Source organism: Moschus berezovskii, chromosome 14 (assembly GCF_049115385.1).
Source record: "Moschus berezovskii isolate FMDL1 chromosome 14, NW_MosBer_1.0, whole genome shotgun sequence".
In the NCBI taxonomy this organism is placed as follows: domain Eukaryota; kingdom Metazoa; phylum Chordata; class Mammalia; order Artiodactyla; family Moschidae; genus Moschus; species Moschus berezovskii.
Window position 1 is genome coordinate 33,214,193 of NC_142473.1, and position 21,539 is coordinate 33,235,731.

The window sequence follows — 21,539 nt, forward strand, 5'->3', positions numbered from 1 at the left end:
ATAAAGCTGTCGGTTCGCCCAGCCCCCGCCTGTGTCCGCGTCCGCTCGCCATCCCTCGCAGGGATGAGCGCTCAAGGGTCCCCTGCGCGCGAGGCGGTCCCGGATCAGCCGCCCTGGAGGAAGGGCCCGTCCGGCCGAGATCGGGCATCGATTGGCCCTGCCTGGCGCAGCCCCGGCCCCTGCGGCGGACTGCGGTGCTCCGCAGACCTGAGCAGTCGCTCTGGCTGCGCTCGGGGAGTGAGCCAGGTGAGCCGCCCAGGAAGGCTGGGCGGAGGCGGGAGCGGGGATGCTTCTCTACTCCTGCGTCCTGGATCACCTTCTCTTCGGGTGTAGATGGGAGAGGGAAGCGGGCAGGAGAGAGCCGGGGTCGGGAGAAGGACGGTCCCTTTTGGGGAGGGGTGCGTATACCCGAGTGTTTGCGTGTGTGTGTGTGTGTGTGTGTGTGTGTGGTGTGTGTTTTGGCCTGGTGCGGGCTGCACGGTTGCTGGTTGTTTCTGTGTACCTGCGAGCATGTGTCTGTCCCTTGGAGTCAGGATTCAATTCTGCGCCCACAGGGTGTACAGGTACTTGCCAGCCTGGGTTTGGACCTTGGGGCTTGATCTTTGCCTTCACCACTGTGGATCATTCTACATTTGCCTTTCCTTGCATGGTTCATTTTTGTTTCTGAGAGTAAATTCCTGGAGGAGTTACTAAAGCTTGCCTGCTCTCACCTGGATACTAACATCGAGGCCCGTCCCCTTCTCTCGGCAGCCTGGGGCCTGGGCCTGGGCCACCATGGCACTGCCCCCATGGCCAGCTACCCTCCCGCACACACTTCTGCTCCTGCTGGCCCTTCTGAGCTCAGGTACACCCCTGTTCATCCCTTGGCATGTGTTTATGGGGTCAAGTCCCTGTCTCTCCCCTCCTTCCCTGCATCTTCAGTTTGGGTACCCACTTTAGGCACCAGAACTGGGCTCTTCTCATCCACCTACCAAGGTCCAGCCAGTCCCTGATGAGAGAACTCAGGGCCCTCTGGAACTGGATCTCACCAGGGTCACAACAGTGCTAACCCTCCACCAGCTCTCCCCAGACTCCACTATGTTCTAGGTTGGGGGGAGCTGGCGCCACAGATTGATGGTCAGACCTGGGCAGAGCGGGCACTTCGAGAGAATGAACGCCATGCCTTCACCTGCCGAGTGGCAGGGGGACTTGGCACCCCTCGATTGGCCTGGTACCTGGATGGACAGCTGCAGGAGGCCAGCACCTCGAGACTGCTGAGTGTGGGCAGGGAGGCCTTCTCTGGAGGCACCAGCACTTTCACTGTCACTGCCCAGCGGGCCCAGCATGAACTCAACTGCTCCTTGCAGGACCCAGGCAGTGGCCAGTCGGCCAATGCGTCCGTCATTCTCAATGTGCAATGTGAGTGCCCCTTGGGTGGACAGAGAGGGGTTCTCTGCCCAGGGACTCCCAACAGCCACCAGGCAGGCAGTTTGCTAGGATGTTTTTAACACTTAAGCACTTTGCAAATATTAACTCACTTTATTCTCACAACAATCCTGAGTTAATTGCTATTGTCCCCATATTATAAATCAGAAAACTGAGGCACAGAGAGGTTAAGCAATCTGCCCGGGTCAGAGAGCTGGTAAGTAGCAGAGTCAGGATTCTGGACGTTTAGTTCTAGTGTTTATGCCGTTATGAAATGCTACCTCTGGCAGACCCAGCCATCCTTTTTCCTGGTGCCCCCCAAGGAGAGGTCCAGGCCCCTGGCTACCTTCTGGGTTTGGGAAGAAAGGGCAAGGCAAGCAAGGGGCTGAGGTGGGAACATAGTGGTCTCTGCTTTGCACCAGTTAAACCGGAGATTGCTCAGGTTGGGGCCAAGTACCAGGAAGCTCAGGGCCCGGGCCTTCTGGTCATCCTCTTTGCCCTCGTGCGTGCCAACCCGCCTGCCAACGTGACCTGGATCGACCAGGATGGGCCAGTGACTGTCAACACCTCAGACTTCCTGGTGCTGGATGCCCAGAACTACCCCTGGCTCACCAACCACACCGTGCAGCTGCAGCTCCGCAGCCTGCCACACAACCTCTCAGTGGTGGCCGTGAATGATGTGGGTGTCACCAGTGCCTCGCTTCCAGCCCCAGGTGAGCACTGCCAGCCACGGGCCCAGCAGAGCCTTGGGTGGGTGTGGGGTCATGGTACAGAAATGGGAAGACTTGTCTTTTGGGTGAGTTCTCATGAAAGCCGTCCCCAGCCACCTTGGGCAAAGAAGACAGAGTAGGGACCTGCGGTGTCTCTGAGTCAGGGGTCATGCCCGCTTGGAACTAACCAGAGGACCACCTGCAGGGCTCCTGGCCACCCAGGTGGAAGTGCCACTGCTGGGCATCCTTGTGGCTGGAGGGCTTTCCCTGGGCACCCTGGTGGGATTCAGCACCTTGGTGGCCTGCCTGGTCTGCAGGAAAGAGAAGAAGACCAAAGGTAAGGCCAAAGCAAGGTGGGTACAGAGGATGCTGGGAGTGTGGAGATGAGGTCAGGGTTGGGGGTGAGGGCACGGGCAGCGACTGGAGCTGGGCAGGTCTCTGACAAGTGTTAGGACAGGTCTTCCTGGGTGTGGCCGTGGTTTAGACCACATACGTCCCAGGGAGCGTGCTGGGCACTGAGAACCCAGTCTGGTCATCTGAGAGGCCCCTTGCCTGAGGGACCTGGGCCTGAGAGGGGAGCGGGCAGAGCCCAGAGCTGGTGGATGCACTGAGACAATGCTGTGGTCTCTCTCTCCTCAGGCCCCTCCCGGCGCCCATCCCTGATCTCTAGGTAACTCTCCTGGGGCTGCATGGAGGGGCCAGATGGAGAGGCAGCATGGGGACAGGTGGGATCCTGGGCTTTCTGGTGGTTCTGGAATGGCCTCTAGCAGGAATCTGTACCTACTGGTGCCAGGGCTCATCCGAGCCTTTGTCTTCCTGTAGTGACTCCAACAACCTGAAACTCAACAACGTGCGCCTACCACGGGAGAACATGTCCCTCCCGTCCAACCTTCAGCTCAACGACCTCACTCCAGACTGCAGAGGTACACCCAGCAAGCTGTTTGCCCCAGCTTTATCTTCAGAGGTGCTTCTGAGAAAAAAAAGAGACGCTGGACCTTAGGAGGGGCTAGGCCCCATTGGGCACACGCCTCATCCCGGGCACCACCCCCTTTGTCACCCCACAGGGAAACCAGCGGACCGACAGGCGGCTCAGGACAACAGCCGGCCAGACCTTCTGGACCCAGAGCCTGGTGGCCTCCTCACCAGCCGAGGTAGGGAAAGCGGCCTGCTGCCCTGCTCCCTTGCCCTCCCACGTGTGCCAAAGGCCTCTGAGTCCCCAAGGGCAGACAGTGGTATCCCAGCTTCCAAGAAATGAGGGTGACTGAGTCTCCTGGGATCTCTGACCCCGCAGGTTTTATCCGCCTCCCAGTGCTGGGCTACATTTACCGGGTGTCCAGTGTGAGCAGTGATGAAATCTGGCTCTGAGATGAGGCCAAGACAGAGGGTACCTTCTTGGCCCCTGGGCATCCTCCTGGTCCTCGTCTAAGGCATCCTCTGCCTGGCCATGTTGCCAATGGGAAGAGGCCATGCCTCTGCCACTTTTGCTTGCCTGGAGGCATGGGTATTCTTGGCCAAGCTGCCAGCTGGACCTACTCCTGGCTGGACCTGGACCTGTTCTGACTCCAGTTGGGGGCCAGCATGACTGCCTGTGCCCAGGTGGATGGAGCTGTCTGTCCAGGTGTGCCTGGAGGTCAGCCAGCATCTAAGCGTGGCATGACCCTGCTGGCTTGGGCCGGCTCTGCCCCGCACCAGTGCTCCTCAGCACCATGTACAGCAGGCATGGGGCATGCCTGGTTGGGGGGGGGGCGGGGGGCCCTGCACGTCCTGGATTTCCTTCACATGCTATGCAGCTTTGTTCCCTCAGGGAAAATTTAGGACCCTGCTAGCTCTACAGAACCAACCTGCCCTTTCCACACGAACCCACCCCTGATCCAGGGATGCTGGTGAAGCACAGACCAGTCCTTTTTGCTGCATCTCTCTGCCCCTCTGCGCCCACCCCCTCTTGGGCATCGTAGGTTATATGCTGGACCTTCACTTCTTCACTGGGCACTAGACTTCCCCACTGGTCTGGGCCCTAGTGGTGTCAGAGCCTGGTATCAGCACAAGTCAGGAGACGAGAAGGAGGTGAGAAGTCTGGTGCCTCCAGGACTGCATGTAGCTATGCCTCGTTTTCTTACAGTGGTAGCACTTTAAGCACATCTCCTGGGAAGGGAGTGACTGGGCCCCTGGGCCCTGCCCGTGGCTTTCCCAAGTTTGGCCTTTTATGATTCACTGTGAGTGCCCTGAGCCCTTGGGGTTGATGGGTTTCTGCTCAAAATATCTCCCCCTTACATGGGAGCCTAGCCCTGACCTCCCCATCAGCAGGAAACTGTTCTTGTCCCATCCTCCATTCTTTAGGGGATGGTCACAGTAGCACATAATTTGACAGTGCTGGAAACCTTAGGGAGACGTGGGAAAGGAGGGGAGATCATATATCCCAGAACAACCTAAGTACACTGTTGAAAAGCAACATGAAAAAGATTGCAAATTAATAGGGTGCAAAGTATATTTTTCCCTTGTTGATACCTTGTTTTATAATTTTTCTCGATACTGCCAAGGATAGTGCTGAGCACACAGTAGGTTCAATAAACTTGACTGAGTGAATGTTACATGTCTGTTTCATTCCTTCAAAAAAAATTTTTTTTAATTCTCCATTTATCTCTGCTCTAATCTTTATTTCCTTCCTTCCACTAGCTTTGAGTTTAGTTTGTTCTTTGTCTAATTCCTCAGGTAGTAAAGCCAGACTGAGTACTTAAATTTACTGCTTTATTTGGCTGTGCCCTCTTACTTGTGGCATGTGAGATTTAGTTCCCCAACCAGGGATCGAACTTGGGCCCCCTGCACTGGGAACTCGGGAGTCTTAGCCACTGGACCACAAGGGAAGTCCCTTGAGTACTTTTTTCATGTAAGCATTTATAACTATAAATTGCCTCTGAGCACTGCTTTTGCTGTAGCCATAAGTTTTGGAATGTTGTGTTTTTGTTCTCATTTATCTCTAAGAATCTAAGTATTTTCCAATTTCCCTTGTGATTTCTTTGCCCCATTGGTTGAGTATCATTTAATTTCTGCAGAATTTTTCAGTTTTCCTTATGTCATTGATTTCTAACTGCTCTTCATGGTGGTCTGAGAAAGTACTTTGTATGCTATCTACCTTTTAAAGTCTGTTGAGACTTAATTTGTGCTCTAACATATCCTGGAACATGTCCCATGTGCACTTACGTGTATTCTCTGCTGTTGGCTAGAGTTCTGTTTATGTCTATTAGAACTAGTTGGTTTATTGTGCAGTTCAGGCTATTTCCTTACTTATCTTCAGTATGGGCATTCTATCCCTTACTGAGAGTGTCTTGCTATTATTGTAAAACTCTTTCTCCCTTCAGTTGTCAACTTCGCCTCATATATTCTTAGAGTCTGTTATTAGGTGTGTAAATGTTTATAATTGTTGTACCTTCTCGCTGTATCATATGTTCCTTTTAGAAGTCTCCTACTTTTATTTCATGGATGTGGTATTTTCTCATCTCTCTTTGACAGTGGTTCTCAAATTTATCTGCATATTGAAATAATCTGGAGAGCTTAAAAAATACAGATTCTTATATCCTACCTCCAGAGGTTGTGATTTTATTAGTCTGGTGTATTGTCTGGGAGAGGGAACTTATCTTTAGAAGATCTTCAGTTGATTCTAACATGCAACCAAATTTGAGAACTACTTCTCTATGAATATTATAGTTAAAAAAAGTTTAGTTTCTCTGATTTTCTTTGCTGTATTTAATCTCTCTTTTTCTGGCTTTCTTCAAATGCCTAGTGACTATACATTCACATTTAAGAATGAGAGCTGCAAGCATGCCTATGTGTATACACACAGACACATATATACACACAAGAAGGAGATGCCCCAAAGCTGAATGGCTCGGGACACTTCCAATATTCTGCTTTGGAGGGATAAACCTGGAAGAGGGCACAGGAGAGGGTGGGAGAGAGGAGGGTGGCTGTTGCCTGGGAAGAGGGGCTATGGACCTGCTCGGTAGTCCTGACCCCAGTGGCAGCTCTTCTGTTTCCAGCCCCCGCAGTGGATATGAAACCCTTATTCCTTCAGCACCCTCCATTCTCCCTTTTGTTTCTTCAGCCCTTCAGACACTTTTGTAACCAGTTCCCGTATTTAACATCCTTTGTTAGAATTTGTCTCCCTGAGTAGAATTCAGCTTCTATAACCTTCAGAAAATTTCCCCAATCTGTCCACCTTTACCACTGCCACCCTAATCCAAGACCCCATCCTCTTTCACCTGGGTGGCTGCAGTAGCTAGGCTCCCTGAGACCACAGCTGGACTGTCTGGGGCCAGACAGGCAGGCAGCCTGTAAGGCCGGCAGCACTACCTGGTAGGAGACTCCCAGAAAAAATAGGTTCTGGGAGAAAAATGTTTCCCCTCTACTGCCAACCTTGAAGGATTGGGGTTTGATTTTATTTCTGAAGGTTGATTAGCTTAAATTGCAAGTCACTGAATGCCTCTAGGCCGAGTTTCTCATCTCTGCCTACGGTCAGTTTGCCTTCTCTCTTCTGTATTAAAGGACAGCAGGATAACCTGAAAGGTAAAAGCATTTTATTTGTAAAACCTTTGCCAAGTGACTTTAAGAATGAAAGAAAATAATCCTATTGCTATCTCAGAAAGATCTTTTCAGCCTTCCTCCCATCCTGAGCATCCTGGGATCCCAAGAATTCCAGTGCTTCTAGCTCAAATCCCCACAGTGGTGTCAATGCATACTTCCCGCGTGAAGGAGCTCTGAAACAGGCATTAGCCATTTAATGACCGGGAGCAGTGCTTTCTGGCAGAAACAGTAGTAGGATGTGCGCCATGCCCGAGTCAAGGTGTGAGGCAGGCAAAGCTGCCAGGAGGCTGACAGTGATCCCTCCTCAGCTGGGGCAGAGGAGCTGGCTCAGCCGTGAAACAGAACGACATGGGAGGTGTCTCAGCTGAAGGTTAACGTCTCGGCATCTCCAGCCTGGGAGTTGGAGTTGGATGGAGGGGTGAATGCTGTCTTGCCTTCAGCTAGAGCTTTAAAATGCTGTGAGGAGAGAGGAGGGAATATGGAGGATTTGGGGATATGCTAGTTATGACATTTTATCAAGAACTAACCTCTTCATAGGGCTTCCCAGGTGACTCTAGTGGTAAAGAACCTGCCTGCCAATGCAGGAGATGTAAGAGACATGGGTTTGATCACTGGGTTGGGAAGATCCCCTGGAAGAGGGCATGGCAACCCATCTAGTATTCTTGCCTGGAGAATCCCATGGACAGAGGAACCTGGTGGGCTACAGTCCATGGGGTCACAAAGAGCTGGACACAACTAAAGCAGCTTAGCACACACACAACCTCTTTACAACTCTTTAAACTCCATTTTTCTCCCAATTCTACTCCTAAAACAATTCCTTGGTGTTGTCTTTGAAAAATAGCTAGAAATGTGCCCTGCCTCCTTCAAACATGAACCTCCTCTTTTCCATGCTTCCTGCTTCATTAGGCCACTTGGTTCTGTAAGATTGAGTGTCCACTGTAGATCCTCACCTACCTTAAAGCCCACATGGCTTCTATTTCCCCTTCCTTTACAAGCCCCACCTCTGCCTGCTTCACAGTTCCCTCCATTGTGGGGAGGGTATGGCAACCCACTCCAGTATTCTGGCCTGGAGAATACCATGGACAGGGGAGCCTGGTGGGCTACAGTTCATGGAGTCGCAAAGAGTTGGACACAACTGAAGCGACGAACACACAATGATAACTCCAGGCAGAGGCCTCCTCCACTGTCCCAGGCAGAATCAGAGCATATTGAGGACAGTGGCGACAGCAGTCACTACAGCTTAAGTTAATCTCTAGTGCTGGTCTTACCTGTGAGTTCTTGAATTCCGAGTAGAGGGAAAAGAGCAGATGGAGGGACTGAATTCGACTCTTGTAGACAGGGATATCTAGGATGGCTGAAATAGAGAACTCCCATGAGCAGAAACAAACAAAAACCTGGGACTATGGGGCATTTATGTTTAGGTGGCCAGTCCCTTCCCAGATGGAATGGGTTACTGTAACTGTAAGGGTTAAATACCCAGCAGGTAGTCACAAAAACCCAAACACCACCCTCAAGTGCTGCCAAACAGCATAACTGGCTTAAAGAAAAGGCTGTAACTCAGAGTAAAAAAAGTCTTTTCAACAGTCCACGGTGAATTTATCCAAAGACAGGGCCACGAAAGGGATGGGAGGGCTTACCACAGATCATATCAATGTACTCTGCCAGGCTGCAATCAATCTCTGCTGTGGGCAGGCTCACCTAGGAGAGGCACGGGACAGACCCAAATCAAAAGGCTGAAATTTCAGTGATCCTAGCATCATTCCCTTTCTCTGAAGGAAAAGAGCTCCGAGCATAAGGGGTGTGATGGGTTGAATTGTGTCCTCCTCAAATTTATATGCTAAAGTCTCGACCCCAAGTGTGTCAGGTGGTGTATTTGGAGATATTGTCATAAAAGAGATAAGTTAAAATGAGGTCATTAGGATGAACCCTAATCCAGAGTGACTAGAATCCTTATAAGAGGAAATTAGGACACAGACACACATCGAGGAAAGACCACATGAAGACACAGGGAAGAGACAGTCAAGGAGCAAGGCTCTAGAAGAAATCAGCTCTGTGGACAGTTTGATGTCCAACTTCCAGTAGTGTGGAAAAAATAAATTTCTCTTGCTTAAGCCACCCAGTCTGTGGTACTGTGTTACGGCAGCCTGAGCAAATAATACAATTTTTTTTTCCCCTGATCAGTAAAATGGAATTGGTCATACTCATTAACCACTGAAATAGCAGAAGATATAATAGGGCTAAAATATTTTATAAGTAAAATACACTGCCATGCAGTCTTCCTGTATTTGTGAAGAAGAAACTGGACCCAGGTTATGGCCAAGTATTTATAGTTACTTGGAGTTACAAGGCCTAATGGTCCTTGGACGCCACAGGAATAGAAAAAGTGACATGATATCTCAGATGACAGGCTCCAGATCAAAACCAGTTCATACTGTAAGTTTAAAAACCATTAGCATCTTAAAAACTTTTTATTCTCTTTTTATAAAAATCAGGGTGTAATTTTATAAAAATCATCTTCTGCAATATCCTTTTTCCAACATATAATTGATACTTCTCTGTATCAGAGTGAAATAAGGCCAAATAATTCATCAAGTGAGTATTTCACTGACTGGATGTACCACAATCTGTCTATTCAGTTCCCTAGTCAGACATTTTTTTCTTCAGCTACAGCTTTAAAATGCTGTGATAAAAGAGATTGTTTTCAAATTCTTTGCTTTTTTACAGTAATTTTTCAATAACCATATATCCCCCAAAAATTGTCTTCATTAGCTTACATTTTAGTAGGGAGAAACAAAAAACAAAATAAGGTATGTAATGTGTCAGAAGGTAAGTATTATGGAGAAAAAGCAGGTAAAGAGCTTGGAGAACATGGGGTAGCAGTCTTAAATACCATGACCAGGAAGGACCTGTTATCATCTTTGCTCAATTTTCTTGATATGTAAGAGCTCTTTGGGCTTCCCTGGTAGCTCAGCGGTAAAGAGTCTGCCTGCAATGCAGAAGCCCCAGGAGATGCAGGTTCGATCTCTTAGCACACATGCAAAAGCTCTCTGCTTGGATAGTAATGTTGTCAGATATATATGTAAGTAACTTCTTGGTCCATCACTTGTTTTTTCAGCCATGCCACTCAGGAGCTTAGTTCCTGGAACAGGGATTGAACCTGTGCCTTTGGCTGTGAAAGTGCAAAACCCTAACCACTGGACCACCAGGAAATTCCCAGTCCATCATATTTTAAACTTTGTTTATGGTAACTGTTAGAATTTTTTATTTGTATGAGTCTAAACTGTCACATTTTCCACATGACTTTTAAGATTCTTATTACGCAAATAAATACCTCACCATCCCAACAGTAGTAAGTATTGGGTTGGCCAAAAGATTGTTTGGGTTTTCCTATAACATCATACAGGAAAACCTGAACGAACCTTTTGGACAACTGAATATTTCTCCTATATAAAAAAATGGTACTTGTAATAGCTTTATTTTTACTTTATCTGTTTAACTCATTTGGAATTCATGTATGCATATGGTTGGGGCTTTCCTGATGGCTCAATGGTAAAGAATCTGCCTGCAATGCAGACTCAGGTTCAATCCCTGGGTCGAGAAGATCCCCTGGAGGAGAGCATGGCAAGCCACTCTAGTACTTTTGCCTGAAGAATCCCCATAGACAGAGGAGCCTGGCGGGCTACAGTCTATGAGGTCTCACAGAGTCTGACACAACTAAAGCAACTAAGCGGCAGCAGCATGCATATGGTTGAGGCATAGATCTATTTTTCTCAAGTGACTGGTCAGTAATCTCATCACAACCCATTCTACCTGTAATCATTTAACCATCTTTCTTGGGCATCCTTGATGGTCCAGTGGTTAAAATTCTGTGTTTCCACTGCAAGGGGCGTGGGTTTGATCCCTGGTGGGGGAACTAAGATCTTGCATGCTGTGAGGCATGACCAAAAAAAGAGTAAAATAACCTTCTTATATAGCAAATTTCCACATTTACATGGGTTTTTTTCTGGGTTGTCTATGTGCTTTTGATCTAGCTCTGTTTCTAACCAGAACATTATTATCTACTATAGCTCTATAATTTTCTAATGTCTGACAGGGCAATTCTCCATCATTTTTTCCCTGAAATTTTAATTAGACTTGCAAGTTGACTCTCTCAGATAACCTTTGTTACAAAAATTTCAATTTCTAAAAAAAAATGCAGTTAAAATCCTAACTGAAATGGCATCCCACTGCCATGGTGAACCAGGGAGGAGTGATGGTGCTTTCCTCCTCATTCACTGCAAGGTTGTGCCTGCCCTTCACTCAAGTTGTATAATTTGCTTTCAAAAAGGTCTTGACAATTTCTTATTAAATATATTCCTGGGCACTTTTTAAAAATTTAGGATCATTAGGAATGGGACATCAGCTACTCAAAACAGCACATATACCTCTGTGGAAAGGGTAAGTCTACAGTGGTAATATTTTAGGTACATACATTCACCAAAAGTTATGTGTTCAAAGCAATAGTATAATAATATTACAGAGTAATTTATAACAACTCAAATCTGGTAACTACTCAAATGGATAAATAAATTGTCCTATATTTAAACAGTGGAATACCATAATTAGAATAAATGTATAACCACAGTCTAAGAAACAATATGGATAAATCTCTACATGGATGAACAATACAGATGAGCAAATAAACAAGACACAAAGGAACATGATTAGATTTAGATAAAATACAAAACAGGCAAACCTGTGCTGTTAGAAGTCAGGATAGTAGTTAAGTTGGGAGATAGAAGCCTGACGGGGCTTCCAGCGTGTCAGCAATGTTCTGTTTTTTTTGATCTGATGTGTTGGTTACACAAAGGTATTTGATTGGTGAAAATTAATCAACACTTAACGTGTTTGTTTCTGATTTTATATTATACATAAATTTAAAAGTTAATGATAATAGTAATACAAGAAGAGAGAAACCATGGTCCCTAGAATGAATGCCACACTTTCTAAGCTCCTGCTACCTTCCACTCACCTTTCCCAAAAGTTCTTCAAACTCTGGAGACCACTCCTGCATCAGTGTGTCAATATCGGGCATAGGCCTAGAATTATAGAGGCAAATGTGAACAGAAAGCATGGGCTGGTATCAGCAATCTTTGCATCATGATATTCTAGGCTGAAGGGAGGTTCTCAACCTGGGCACATTAGGATTTCAAGAGAACACAGACTGGGTGGGCCAAACTTACCCAAGACCTAGGGTTTGGAGAAGCTGGCTAAGTAAAAATACCAGGTAAACCTTAATCTTTATGTCTGTAATCTTAGCCAGTAGTGGCCAGGATCCACACGGCCTGAGGTTGATATATTTCAAATATGTCCCAATCTTGGCACCTCCTCCTCAGAAGCAATGACTTCCTAGGTGGTGAAGATTACCATGATTACTATGGTGAAGAATGTGCTATTTCTTACCTGGTATAATGCACAGTTGCAGGGGGCTTGGAACGGTGTAACTCAGAGATGCTCTCAATCCATGTGTCAATGGCTTTGGGATTCTTTTCTGCATCTTCCAGGCTCTTTACTTTCATATGTTGCTAGAAAAATAACAGGAAAGTCAGGCTGATGGCAATGAAGTAGCTCCCTTGTCTTCACAGAGAAGCTCATCATATCATCATATACTGCTATTTCATATTCGAGGTAACTGATGAAAAGAGAAGCTTGCCAGCAGCCAAATGAAGATTATAGAAAACCCTGATAAAGTCTTCTGGAGCCAGGGGAAAGGGGCAAGTCAACAGGACAGAGACCTGAGAGACCATTTCAACCTACTAGGATGGCTGGAATAAAAAAGACAGACAATACCAAGTGTTGGTGAGGATGTGGAGAGATTGGAAGGCTCATTCATTGATGATGGGACTATAAATTGATTCAGCCACTTTGGAAAAGAATTTGGCAGTTCCTCAAAATATTAAATAGTTTACATATGGCCCAGTAACCCTGCTTCTATCTATACCCAAGATACTCAAGACAAATAACAATATATGTCCATGCAAAAACATGTACATGTTCATAGAAGCATAATAGAAGTGGGATTAACAGGTAAATGCATAGACAAAGTGTGATATACCTATACAATGGAATATTATTCAGCCATAAAAAAGGGAATGAAGCAGTGACCAGGGTTTAGGAGCAGGGGAATGAGGAGAGGAGTGACTACTAATGGGTATAGGGTTTCTTTTTGTCTGTTTTTGTTTCTGTGTTTTGGCTGCACTGAGTAGCTTATAGAACCTTAGTTCTCTGATCAGGGATTGAACCGGGCCCACAGCAGTGCCGAGCCCTAACCACCTAGTGGGGTAATTCCCCACTAGGGAATTAACAAGGGGTTTCTTTTTGGAATATGAAAATGTTTTTAAATAATGGTGATGGTGGTATTAGCTCCGTGAATGTAATAAAAATCACTGAACTGTACAATTTTAAAAGGTGAATTTCATAGTAATTACATTTTAATACAACTGTTATCTAAAAAATAGGGCTGGCTGAAATCATAGCCATCCCTTTTAACAGGCAGCAAGTCGACTGTTCAAATATTAGCAAGGCTTCTACTCTCAGCACCCTTGAGCTGGGGCCTGTGCTAGGCCAGTAGCTTACGGTGATGTTGTGCTGTTTGGAATTCTCTGTTAACCACAGTGAAAGCACTGTTGGGTCTGACTGCTTTGTGGAAGGCTCATCCAATACCAATAGGCCAAGGTTGTCAGGCTTTCCATCAGGACGTGGAACCTGGTAAGGAAAAAGGTAAGAACATGAAAAGGCACACTTGTTTTCAATAAGCTAAGGAAGAATTTTTCTGGTTCATTACTATTACTAGTATTAAAAAGCATGCCTATATATCATGCTGTATCAAAATACTACCTAGAAAAAATTACATGACCTTAAATATAAAGCTGAAGTTATGGATAATTAGGAGGCAAATATATGACAAATTTTTAACACATAATGAGATAATCAATTATTTACCTATTAGCAATGAGTATAATTTCGAGTTGAGAGCAAGTTAAGAATTCCAGTGAAATGAAGAATATATACTAAGGTAGTTATTTGCTAGTCAAGGAAATTAGTTTAACTGTTAGAGTAATAGAGGAGTTAGAAGAAACACCTAAGGCGTCATTTTTAGGACGTTCTGACCTTCAAGAATGCATCAATATCCCCAACAGCTGGGATGAAATCAGGAATGAAAGGCTTCAGTTTGTGGTCCAGGTCAATCAACTGTGGTGTATACCTAGGAGATATTGCCATGAGAAGGTGGAAACCGTCAGTGAAACTTTATTATTCAGAATGAAAAAAACCTAAGGGGAATGGTCATGTTTCAAATAAGAAGAAGGAAAGGGCAAGGCAGGGCTGGGGGTTATGGTGGGAGGTCCTGGTACTTACCTGTTGATGTACTGGAAGAGCTCCTTAATCTCAGCAGAAACTGCCAAATGCTCATAGTCTGCAGGATCATACGCCCTGGGGAAAGGAAACCACAGCTCAAGGTTGCCAGAGAAGAGTGGGGGGTTCAGCCACAGAGCATGTGACTCTAAACCTAGTTTCTGCTCCACCCACATCTGCCTCTTCCGAGTGGCTTGCAAGGCAACTTTAAAACTGTTTATAATTAGCTCTCAGTTATCTCTGACAATGAAGAAAAACAGTTACAGAAAATCCAAAACATAATTTTTAAAAATTTTAGAGTGTAGCAGAAATTGTTCTCCTTTTTTCTTTTTAAATGAAGGGGATAAAGAGAAAAGATAAAATGAGATCTTAATTTCTGACATGAAAATGGTTTGTCCCAAGAAAAAAAGTACAAAGATGTTTTTCAGTGTTATTTATAAAAGTAAAAAATTAGAAACAAATAAAATATCTAACACTTGAGAGATAGGTTAAGCTGAACACTGCAGTTATTGAAAAGTACTTGCATTAATACATGAAATGTATACCATTAAAAAAAATAGTAGAGCACATATTAATGACTATAATTAAGTAAAATGTAATGGATTGATATGGCTTCCCAGATGGCTCAATGGGAAATAATCTGCCTGCCAATGCAGGAGATGCAGGTTCAATCCCTGGGTCGAGAAGATCCCCTGGGGAAGGAAATGGCAATCCACGCCAGTGTTCTTTCCTGGAAAATCCTATGGACAGAGGAGCCTGGAGTCCATGGGGTCACAGAAGAGTTGGACATGAATGAGTGTCCAACAATGAATTGACAAAGTATATAAGTGACTTGGAAAGTTATTTAAGGTTCTTCTGGGGAGAGTTGCTTAAGAAAAAAACTAAATAGATTACTTAAAGTCTACCTTTCCCCAGATTATAATTTATGGAAGCAGGATCATAGGTAAACTGCAAAGCATGAAAAGTCAGGCTGGTATTAAACACTTGCCTAATTTACTTAGTGTCTACCTGCATGTGGATAATTAAAATGTAACTATTTTTATTTTTATTAAACTACTTATTGAATAAGTGATACATGCACAGGAAATAAAAGGTACAAAATGTATACAGTGGGAAGTTATGCTCCCCTCCCAAGAGTAATCAGTATTATGAGTTCCTAGTGTAGCCTAGAGATAGCTTATGTAATATCTGTTTGATACACATGCTAGCACAACACAAAGACTTCTATACCTTTTTTAAAATGTAACAATGTCCCTTGAAGATTGTTCTTTACCACCACATAAGAGTGTTGGCTCGTACTTTTTAATGGCTAGGAAGAATTATACTGATTTGGCTAAACCATCATTTATTTAACTAGTAATTGTATTTTAAATGAATGGGCCTTAGAATTTACTTTGTTTAAAACCTACCAGGGTGGGTCATGATTAGCACTAGGGCTGGAACAGGGTGAGAAGAATTTTTACTGAAGCCTCATCCAGGAACATTTTGCTTCAACATGGGAGAAGAGCGCCCCTATTCTCTACCTGTCCTTTTAAAAGGATCTGAGCCTAAAATAGAAATGCTCCTGCACGTGGATGTTTTCCTCGTTAAATAAAAACTGCTCTGATGTATAATTTTATCTTCTCTTGTACATATTTAATATACAGTTTATAACATAAATTTATATTTATAAATTTATCTTCTCTTCCCTAAAATGTAAACACCCTGGAGTCAGAGACCATCAGTTAAATTGACTCAGCAAATCCTCATGAAATCCCTGAGTCCACAGATGTTTCAGACAGTGCAAGTGACATCATAGTTACATCACAGGACTCAGGCAGGGGAGCCAGAAAAGAAGGAAAACTCATTATGTTGGGTTTCTGAGCATCTGATAACCCTAAATAGAGGAGATCAAAGGAGCTGCTAGAAGTTCACTTTTCACTGACATCCTCCTGTCCAGTGTTTTGAAGGAGTTTCCTCCTTCACTAGGATGCTCTCCTCACCCTTCCAGAGGGGCCCCGTGCTCTTCATCATCATCATCAGAATCAGAATCAGTTTCAGATGAGTCATCATCGTCGTCATCATCATCGTTCTCACTAAAGCCCCGCTGAGGCGTCAGCTGTGAAGTCTTCTTCTTCTCCTGAGACAAAGCAGGGCAGGCATAGAAAGCTCCAGTTAGGAGAAATTTGGGAGAAGGAAATTGCAACCCACTCCAGTATTCTTGCCTGGAAAATCCCACTGACAGAGGAGCCTGTTGGGTTACAATCCATGGGGTCACAAGAGTCAGACACGACTTAGTGACTAAACCACCACCACCAATGTACTTTTGCCCAGTTCTCGCCTAGCGCTCTAACGAGAACCCTCCCACTTGGCACCAATTCACTGGAAAGAGAAGGAAGCCCTCCCCAGAAGGGCCCAGAGAACCTTCTTCACTCCTTCTTAGCTACTGAGTCCCCACTTTCTATAACCATAGTCTAATCATCTGTGTGAGGCTTGGGTATACTTTATTCAGTACATATCTCTTTTACCTCTCACTTAGGAGATCCTGAGAACTCTGCATAAACTTTATCCAGTCAGCTTCAACTCTAAAACTGAGGGACTTCTGAAGAAGAAAGCACCTCTAAATAGTTATTTTGGGATGAAAAAGGGGGAAGATGAAGTGGGGAAGACACATTTTAGGGGATCTTAACACACAGAGATCACAGGGAGGAAATCTAGTATTTAATTTGCAAGACTGCCCAGGGGAAGCTGCTTATAACTAATGAAGAAAAATCTTAATTCTGTGCCTGGATTCTGACCAGCAGTTCCAGAGACTGTGAGTTTTCCTTTGCATTCAATGGGTATCTGACCTATTCATGGTCTCCCTTCCTTCCCCCACAAGTTAAATAAAATAACTGTACCTTATATCTCAAGATAGTCATGTATGGATATGAGACTATAAAGAAAGCTGAGCGCCGAAGAATTGATGCTTTTGAACTGTGGTGTTGGAGAAGACTCTTGAGAGTCCCTTGGACTGCAAGGAGATCCAACTAGTCCATCCTAAAGGAAATCATCCTGAATATTCATTGGAAGGACTGATGCTGAAGCTGAAACTCCAATACGTTGGCCACCTGATGAGAAGAGCTGACTCATTGGAAAAGACCCTGATGCTGGGAAAGACTGAAGGCAGGAGAAGGGGACGACAGAGGATGAGATGGTTGTTTGGCATCACTGACTCGATGGACATGAGTTTGAGCAAGCTTTGGGAGTTGGTGATGGACAGGGAAGCCTGGCGTGCTGCAGTCCCTGGGGTCACAAAGAATCAGACACGACTGAGCGACTGAACTGAACTGATATCTCAAGATGAGAGACACTTCTGTTCTTGGCATTTTGACCTACCTTTCTGAGCTTCTGGTTCTCAATATACCATCCCACCCCCTCAAGCCCATGAGAAGGGGCCTGGTGGTGCTTGGGCTTGCCAGGGCAGTTGGGATGGGGGTCCCTGTCTTTGCCTCTAGGGCCTGGAGCCTGTGGTATGCCTTCACTTAGGATCTAAAAGATCTGGCCCCCTTTAAAAATGGGTTTTCAAGCTCAGTTTCCATATGACTTATACTGAGGTTAAGAGATATCTGGTTCTAGTTTTAAGAATTATTTAACGATTCTTTTACATTAAAGTGGCTTCTGACATATAAAATTGTGACATATTATAGGATATCAAAAAAAAAGCTTTTGGTTTCATTTTCCTCTAAGCGTTAACATAGATTTATTACACATCAACAGAAATATATTTTAACTAATATGTAATATATGGCATAGATGACAGTTGCAGAAACTTACTGGTATACAGTTGGTAAGGATCTCCCACAGTATTCTTTACTAATTCAAAATCTGCCCAAATTATTCTTGGGTCACATGGGAAGCAGTCTGGCAAGGGAAGCTTTTTAAGAATATTGTCAGCTTAAAGATTATTCAAAAGTGGATCCTTTTTGCTGATTCTGGGTGCATATTAAATTGGAAAGATAAATGAGCCTTTAATATTGACTATATCACGTAAAGATGAAAAATTCAGGATGAATACACAAAATTAGAAGGTCAATTTAGGAAAATTGTTCACCTTTGTCTGCTTCTTCAAAGTAGTGCTTTGCACTACTTCTGACCTAAGGCAGAAGACTTTATATATCAGACAAAAGGCCAAAAATTTACTTTGTAGGTGAGATGTCAAACAGCACATAGTCACAAAGCAGAGCTATCTCAAAACATTACCTTTTAGACTTCCTATGAAATCCATCTCTCTCTCTGCATTACTTCGAATGTTCTCCTTCACTTGAGTACTCAAAACTCCTATTCTTGGAGGATAATTAAAGCATAGGCATTGGACAATGTGCTAAGGCTAACCACTGCACTATTAGGCAGTGCACATGTGCAAATTTAAGGCCCCGTCCATCTAGAACTGTAGGCATTTTCTCATCTCTTTCAGAAATGGTGATTCTCTTGGTTCATAAAATAACATTAAGTGACATCTGGGCCTTAAGACTTCAAAATTAAAGTCTCTTTCACAAAATACTGGCAGTATCACAAGTGTTGACAATGAACAAAGGCCAGAACCAGTCATTTCAAACTTGCTTTATCATAAGAATTATTTGCAGTGCTTGCTCAAATATATTTACATTTTCAGGTTTTTATCTTCAAGAATCCAGTTAGGTAGTGCTGGGTGGGGACTGGTAATTTTTTTTTTTAAGTAAGTACCCCAGTTGATTAACGTGACCAGAAAAGTTTCAGAAACCCTGGACTGTGTTATATGAAATCTCTTGCCAAAAAGTCAGCTATAACAATAACCTTTATTCCTGAAGGAGAATCACAGTCTTAAGGTTCTTGGCCCTTGACTGTTCTGCATGAGCTTAAAGGCACCTAACCAGTAGTGGTGAGTATTCAAGAAATGTTTGCTACTGAATTGGTGTCACTTTAAATTAGCTACAAAAAACACAAAGCAGCAATTTCACAAGAAGTTGTGGATTATACTGCACCTTGTTATTTTCATCTTCATACTCATCACTGCTGTTATCAGCCATAGTCTTGTGAGAAAGATGCGAGGAACAAGGAACTCCTTAGAAGAAAAGTTTTCCCATTAGCTTATTGTTAAAATGATTTTTAAAGACATATTTTTCATTTATAATATTTTATGCTGTAACCATTAAATGGAACAGGATTGATAAGAATAGTGAACTGAAAGATAGGAAACTGAATTCCAGCATGGCTCTGTCAATTCAAGATACACTAAGTATCATTATGCTTAAGGCATTGGGTTAGACATTATATTAATACTAACTGATTATCTGCCATTACACAAATAGTATAAAATCTGCCCTTAGTTTATTGTTGAAATAAAGTCAGTAACTAGTGAAGCAAAAGGAGTGCTGGATTTATAGTCAGAAGACTAGGTTTAAGGACAACTCTATCACGTGGACAAAACGATTCAACCTCTCTGGGTGTCAGTAGTCCGACCTCTCAATGGGGTCAGTAATATTTGTCACTCAGGATTGTTTCAAGGATCAGTCAAAAAAACTTTACGTGGAAGGTTAGAACCTAGTTCCTGGTAAATAATAGTCACCAGTATGAATCTGAATCAGTTTTTTACTTTACAAGTTTTGGTTTATTTTTAATAACCAGTGATTTACAATTGCAAAACAAAACAAAAAACAACCATTTCTTTTCTTTCCTCTTTATGCCTCTCTTACCTCTGTGTTTCGCGGTTGGAGTATAAATACTTGCAACCTCTTCAGAGTCGTTAATCTCTAGACGCTCATCATACGTCTGGTTTTCAACAATCTTGGTCTAAGCAAAAGGAAGTATGACTACATAGCTTCTATCACCGGACAATAAGCACTCTCTGGAGAGGTGGATTCCAAACCAGCAATGGTTCCTCTTCCTTACCCAAGACATCAGTTTTACCTGAAACCTTTACCCACCAGGTGGCTTAGACGATAAAGAATCTGCCTGCCAATGCAGGAGACACAGGTTCGATCCCTGGGTCAGGAAGCTCCCCTGGAGGAGGGCATGGCAACCCACTCCAGTATTCTTGCCTGGAGAATCCCATGGACAGAGAAGCCAGGCGGGCTACAGTCAATGAGGTCGCGAAGAGTCCGACACGACTGAGCGACTAACATTTCCACTTCCACTTCCACTTTACCCCCCATTCAAACTTTCCTTAAGGCTTCTCGGCCCCAGGTCACTCAGTTAAGTCACTTTGCTGCAGCCCTGATTTAGGGACTGCTGGCAGGCTGCCTGAGGAACCAGGGAATCGAGGAGAGAAACGACAGCCAGAGTCTGCAGCAGGTATCCAAAGCTGCTAAGATACGCGCGCGAGGGCAATACAGCATCCCTCTGTAGGTAATAGCTCTCTCCTCGGGTTCGGTCAGTGTCCCAAGGCTGCCGGCGTTTCTCAGGGAAGGCTGCGGAGGCTCTAGAAAAAGTTCTGTCCCTCGGATTACCGGGGGGTGGGGGGGGGGGCGGGAGGGGCGTTCCGCAAAGCGAGGGAAAACTCGGCTCTTGGTCCCATCCAATAATCCCGAAAGCCATCGCCCTTGTCCCACCATCCCACCCTCGTCTTGCAGGTCGGATCCCACTTAAGTTTGTCGGGGAGTAAAGGAAACAAAGATTGGCGAGGGCGTGAAGGAAGAGGAGAGAGACTACTTGTCAAGAAGACGGGAAGAGGTGCAGGAGGTTGGGAAGACGGAACGGGAGTCCTTCCCATTCCTCTTGGGAAGGAGAAAGAGTACTAATTACCTGTAGCCCCTCTGAATCCGTCTCCTCTATATGGAAAGAACCCCAGCCTAGGACTGGGGTTTCACTCCAATCTGAGGTCTGGCCACTTCTTGGAAAAGAGCCACGGCTTCTACTCGGAGCAACTGGCCTGTTGTCAGTTGCTAAGAAAAAAAAAAAGAAAGATCGCGAGACTTTCCTCCACTCTCGTGAGATCCTCTTCACTCCAGCGCGTTACGTCTCTTCCACCTAAGGCTCCAAGAAGATCAAGAGGGGCCCGGATCCTGTTTGGCTAGTTTCAAAAAATACGTCTGTGGCGGCATCTAGCGTCGGGGAGCGGCAAAGCTGAAGGATGAATTTCGGATCGTCAGGAGATCAATCCTGGGTGTTCATTGGAAGGACTATGCTAAAGCTGAAACTCCAATACTTTGGCCACCTCATTCGACGAGTTGACTCACTGGAAAAGACTCTGATGCTAGGAGGGATTGGGGGCGGGAGGAGACGGGGACGACAGAGAATGAGATGGCTGGATGGCATCACCGACTCGATGGAGATGAGTTTGAGTGAACTCCGGGAGTCGGTGATGGACAGGTTGGTGATGGACAGGGAGGCCTGGCGTGCTGTGATTCTTGGGGTCGCAAAGAGTCGGACACGACTGAGCGACTGAACTGAACTGAGAGTTAGCCTTCCCATCCGGAAATAAGGTGTGTATTTTCTTCCCAGATCAAGGATCACTGG

General features: G+C 45.0%; 2 protein-coding genes across 6 annotated transcripts; one reads left to right on the plus strand and one right to left on the minus strand.

Moving 5' to 3' along the window:
* Window positions 1-63: 63 nt before the first annotated feature.
* TMEM25 (transmembrane protein 25) lies at window positions 64-12,725 on the plus strand. Of its 4 annotated transcripts, none has more exons than XM_088842966.1 (9): window positions 64-246; window positions 751-844; window positions 1,087-1,398; window positions 1,827-2,117; window positions 2,320-2,451; window positions 2,754-2,784; window positions 2,937-3,037; window positions 3,179-3,265; window positions 12,317-12,725. In XM_088842966.1, exons 1-9 carry the CDS (start codon window positions 64-66, stop codon window positions 12,361-12,363), a joined length of 1,278 nt encoding a protein of 425 aa, XP_088699092.1. In that variant the 3' UTR covers window positions 12,364-12,725. The 4 variants fall into 4 exon arrangements, 3 of the variants coding, with proteins under 3 accessions (XP_088699092.1, XP_055279098.1, XP_088699093.1); XM_055423123.2 differs by lacking the exon at window positions 12,317-12,725 and adding an exon at window positions 3,406-4,675; XM_088842967.1 differs by lacking the exons at window positions 64-246; window positions 12,317-12,725 and adding an exon at window positions 3,406-4,677 and having other exon boundaries at window positions 694-854; window positions 1,043-1,398.
* On the minus strand, window positions 4,744-20,983 carry IFT46 (intraflagellar transport 46). 2 transcript variants are annotated; one of them, XM_055423125.2, is made up of 12 exons: window positions 20,826-20,983; window positions 19,778-19,874; window positions 19,067-19,146; window positions 16,067-16,203; window positions 14,088-14,162; window positions 13,842-13,935; window positions 13,308-13,436; window positions 12,135-12,256; window positions 11,704-11,770; window positions 8,330-8,390; window positions 7,961-8,046; window positions 6,856-7,148 (listed from the first exon to the last, which is right to left on the minus strand). In XM_055423125.2, exons 3-12 carry the CDS (start codon window positions 19,109-19,111, stop codon window positions 7,053-7,055), a joined length of 912 nt encoding a protein of 303 aa, XP_055279100.1. In that variant the 5' UTR covers window positions 19,112-19,146; window positions 19,778-19,874; window positions 20,826-20,983; the 3' UTR covers window positions 6,856-7,052. The 2 variants fall into 2 exon arrangements, with proteins under 2 accessions (XP_055279101.1, XP_055279100.1); XM_055423126.2 differs by lacking the exons at window positions 6,856-7,148; window positions 20,826-20,983 and adding an exon at window positions 4,744-6,667 and having other exon boundaries at window positions 19,778-19,871.
* Window positions 20,984-21,539: the final 556 nt, after the last annotated feature.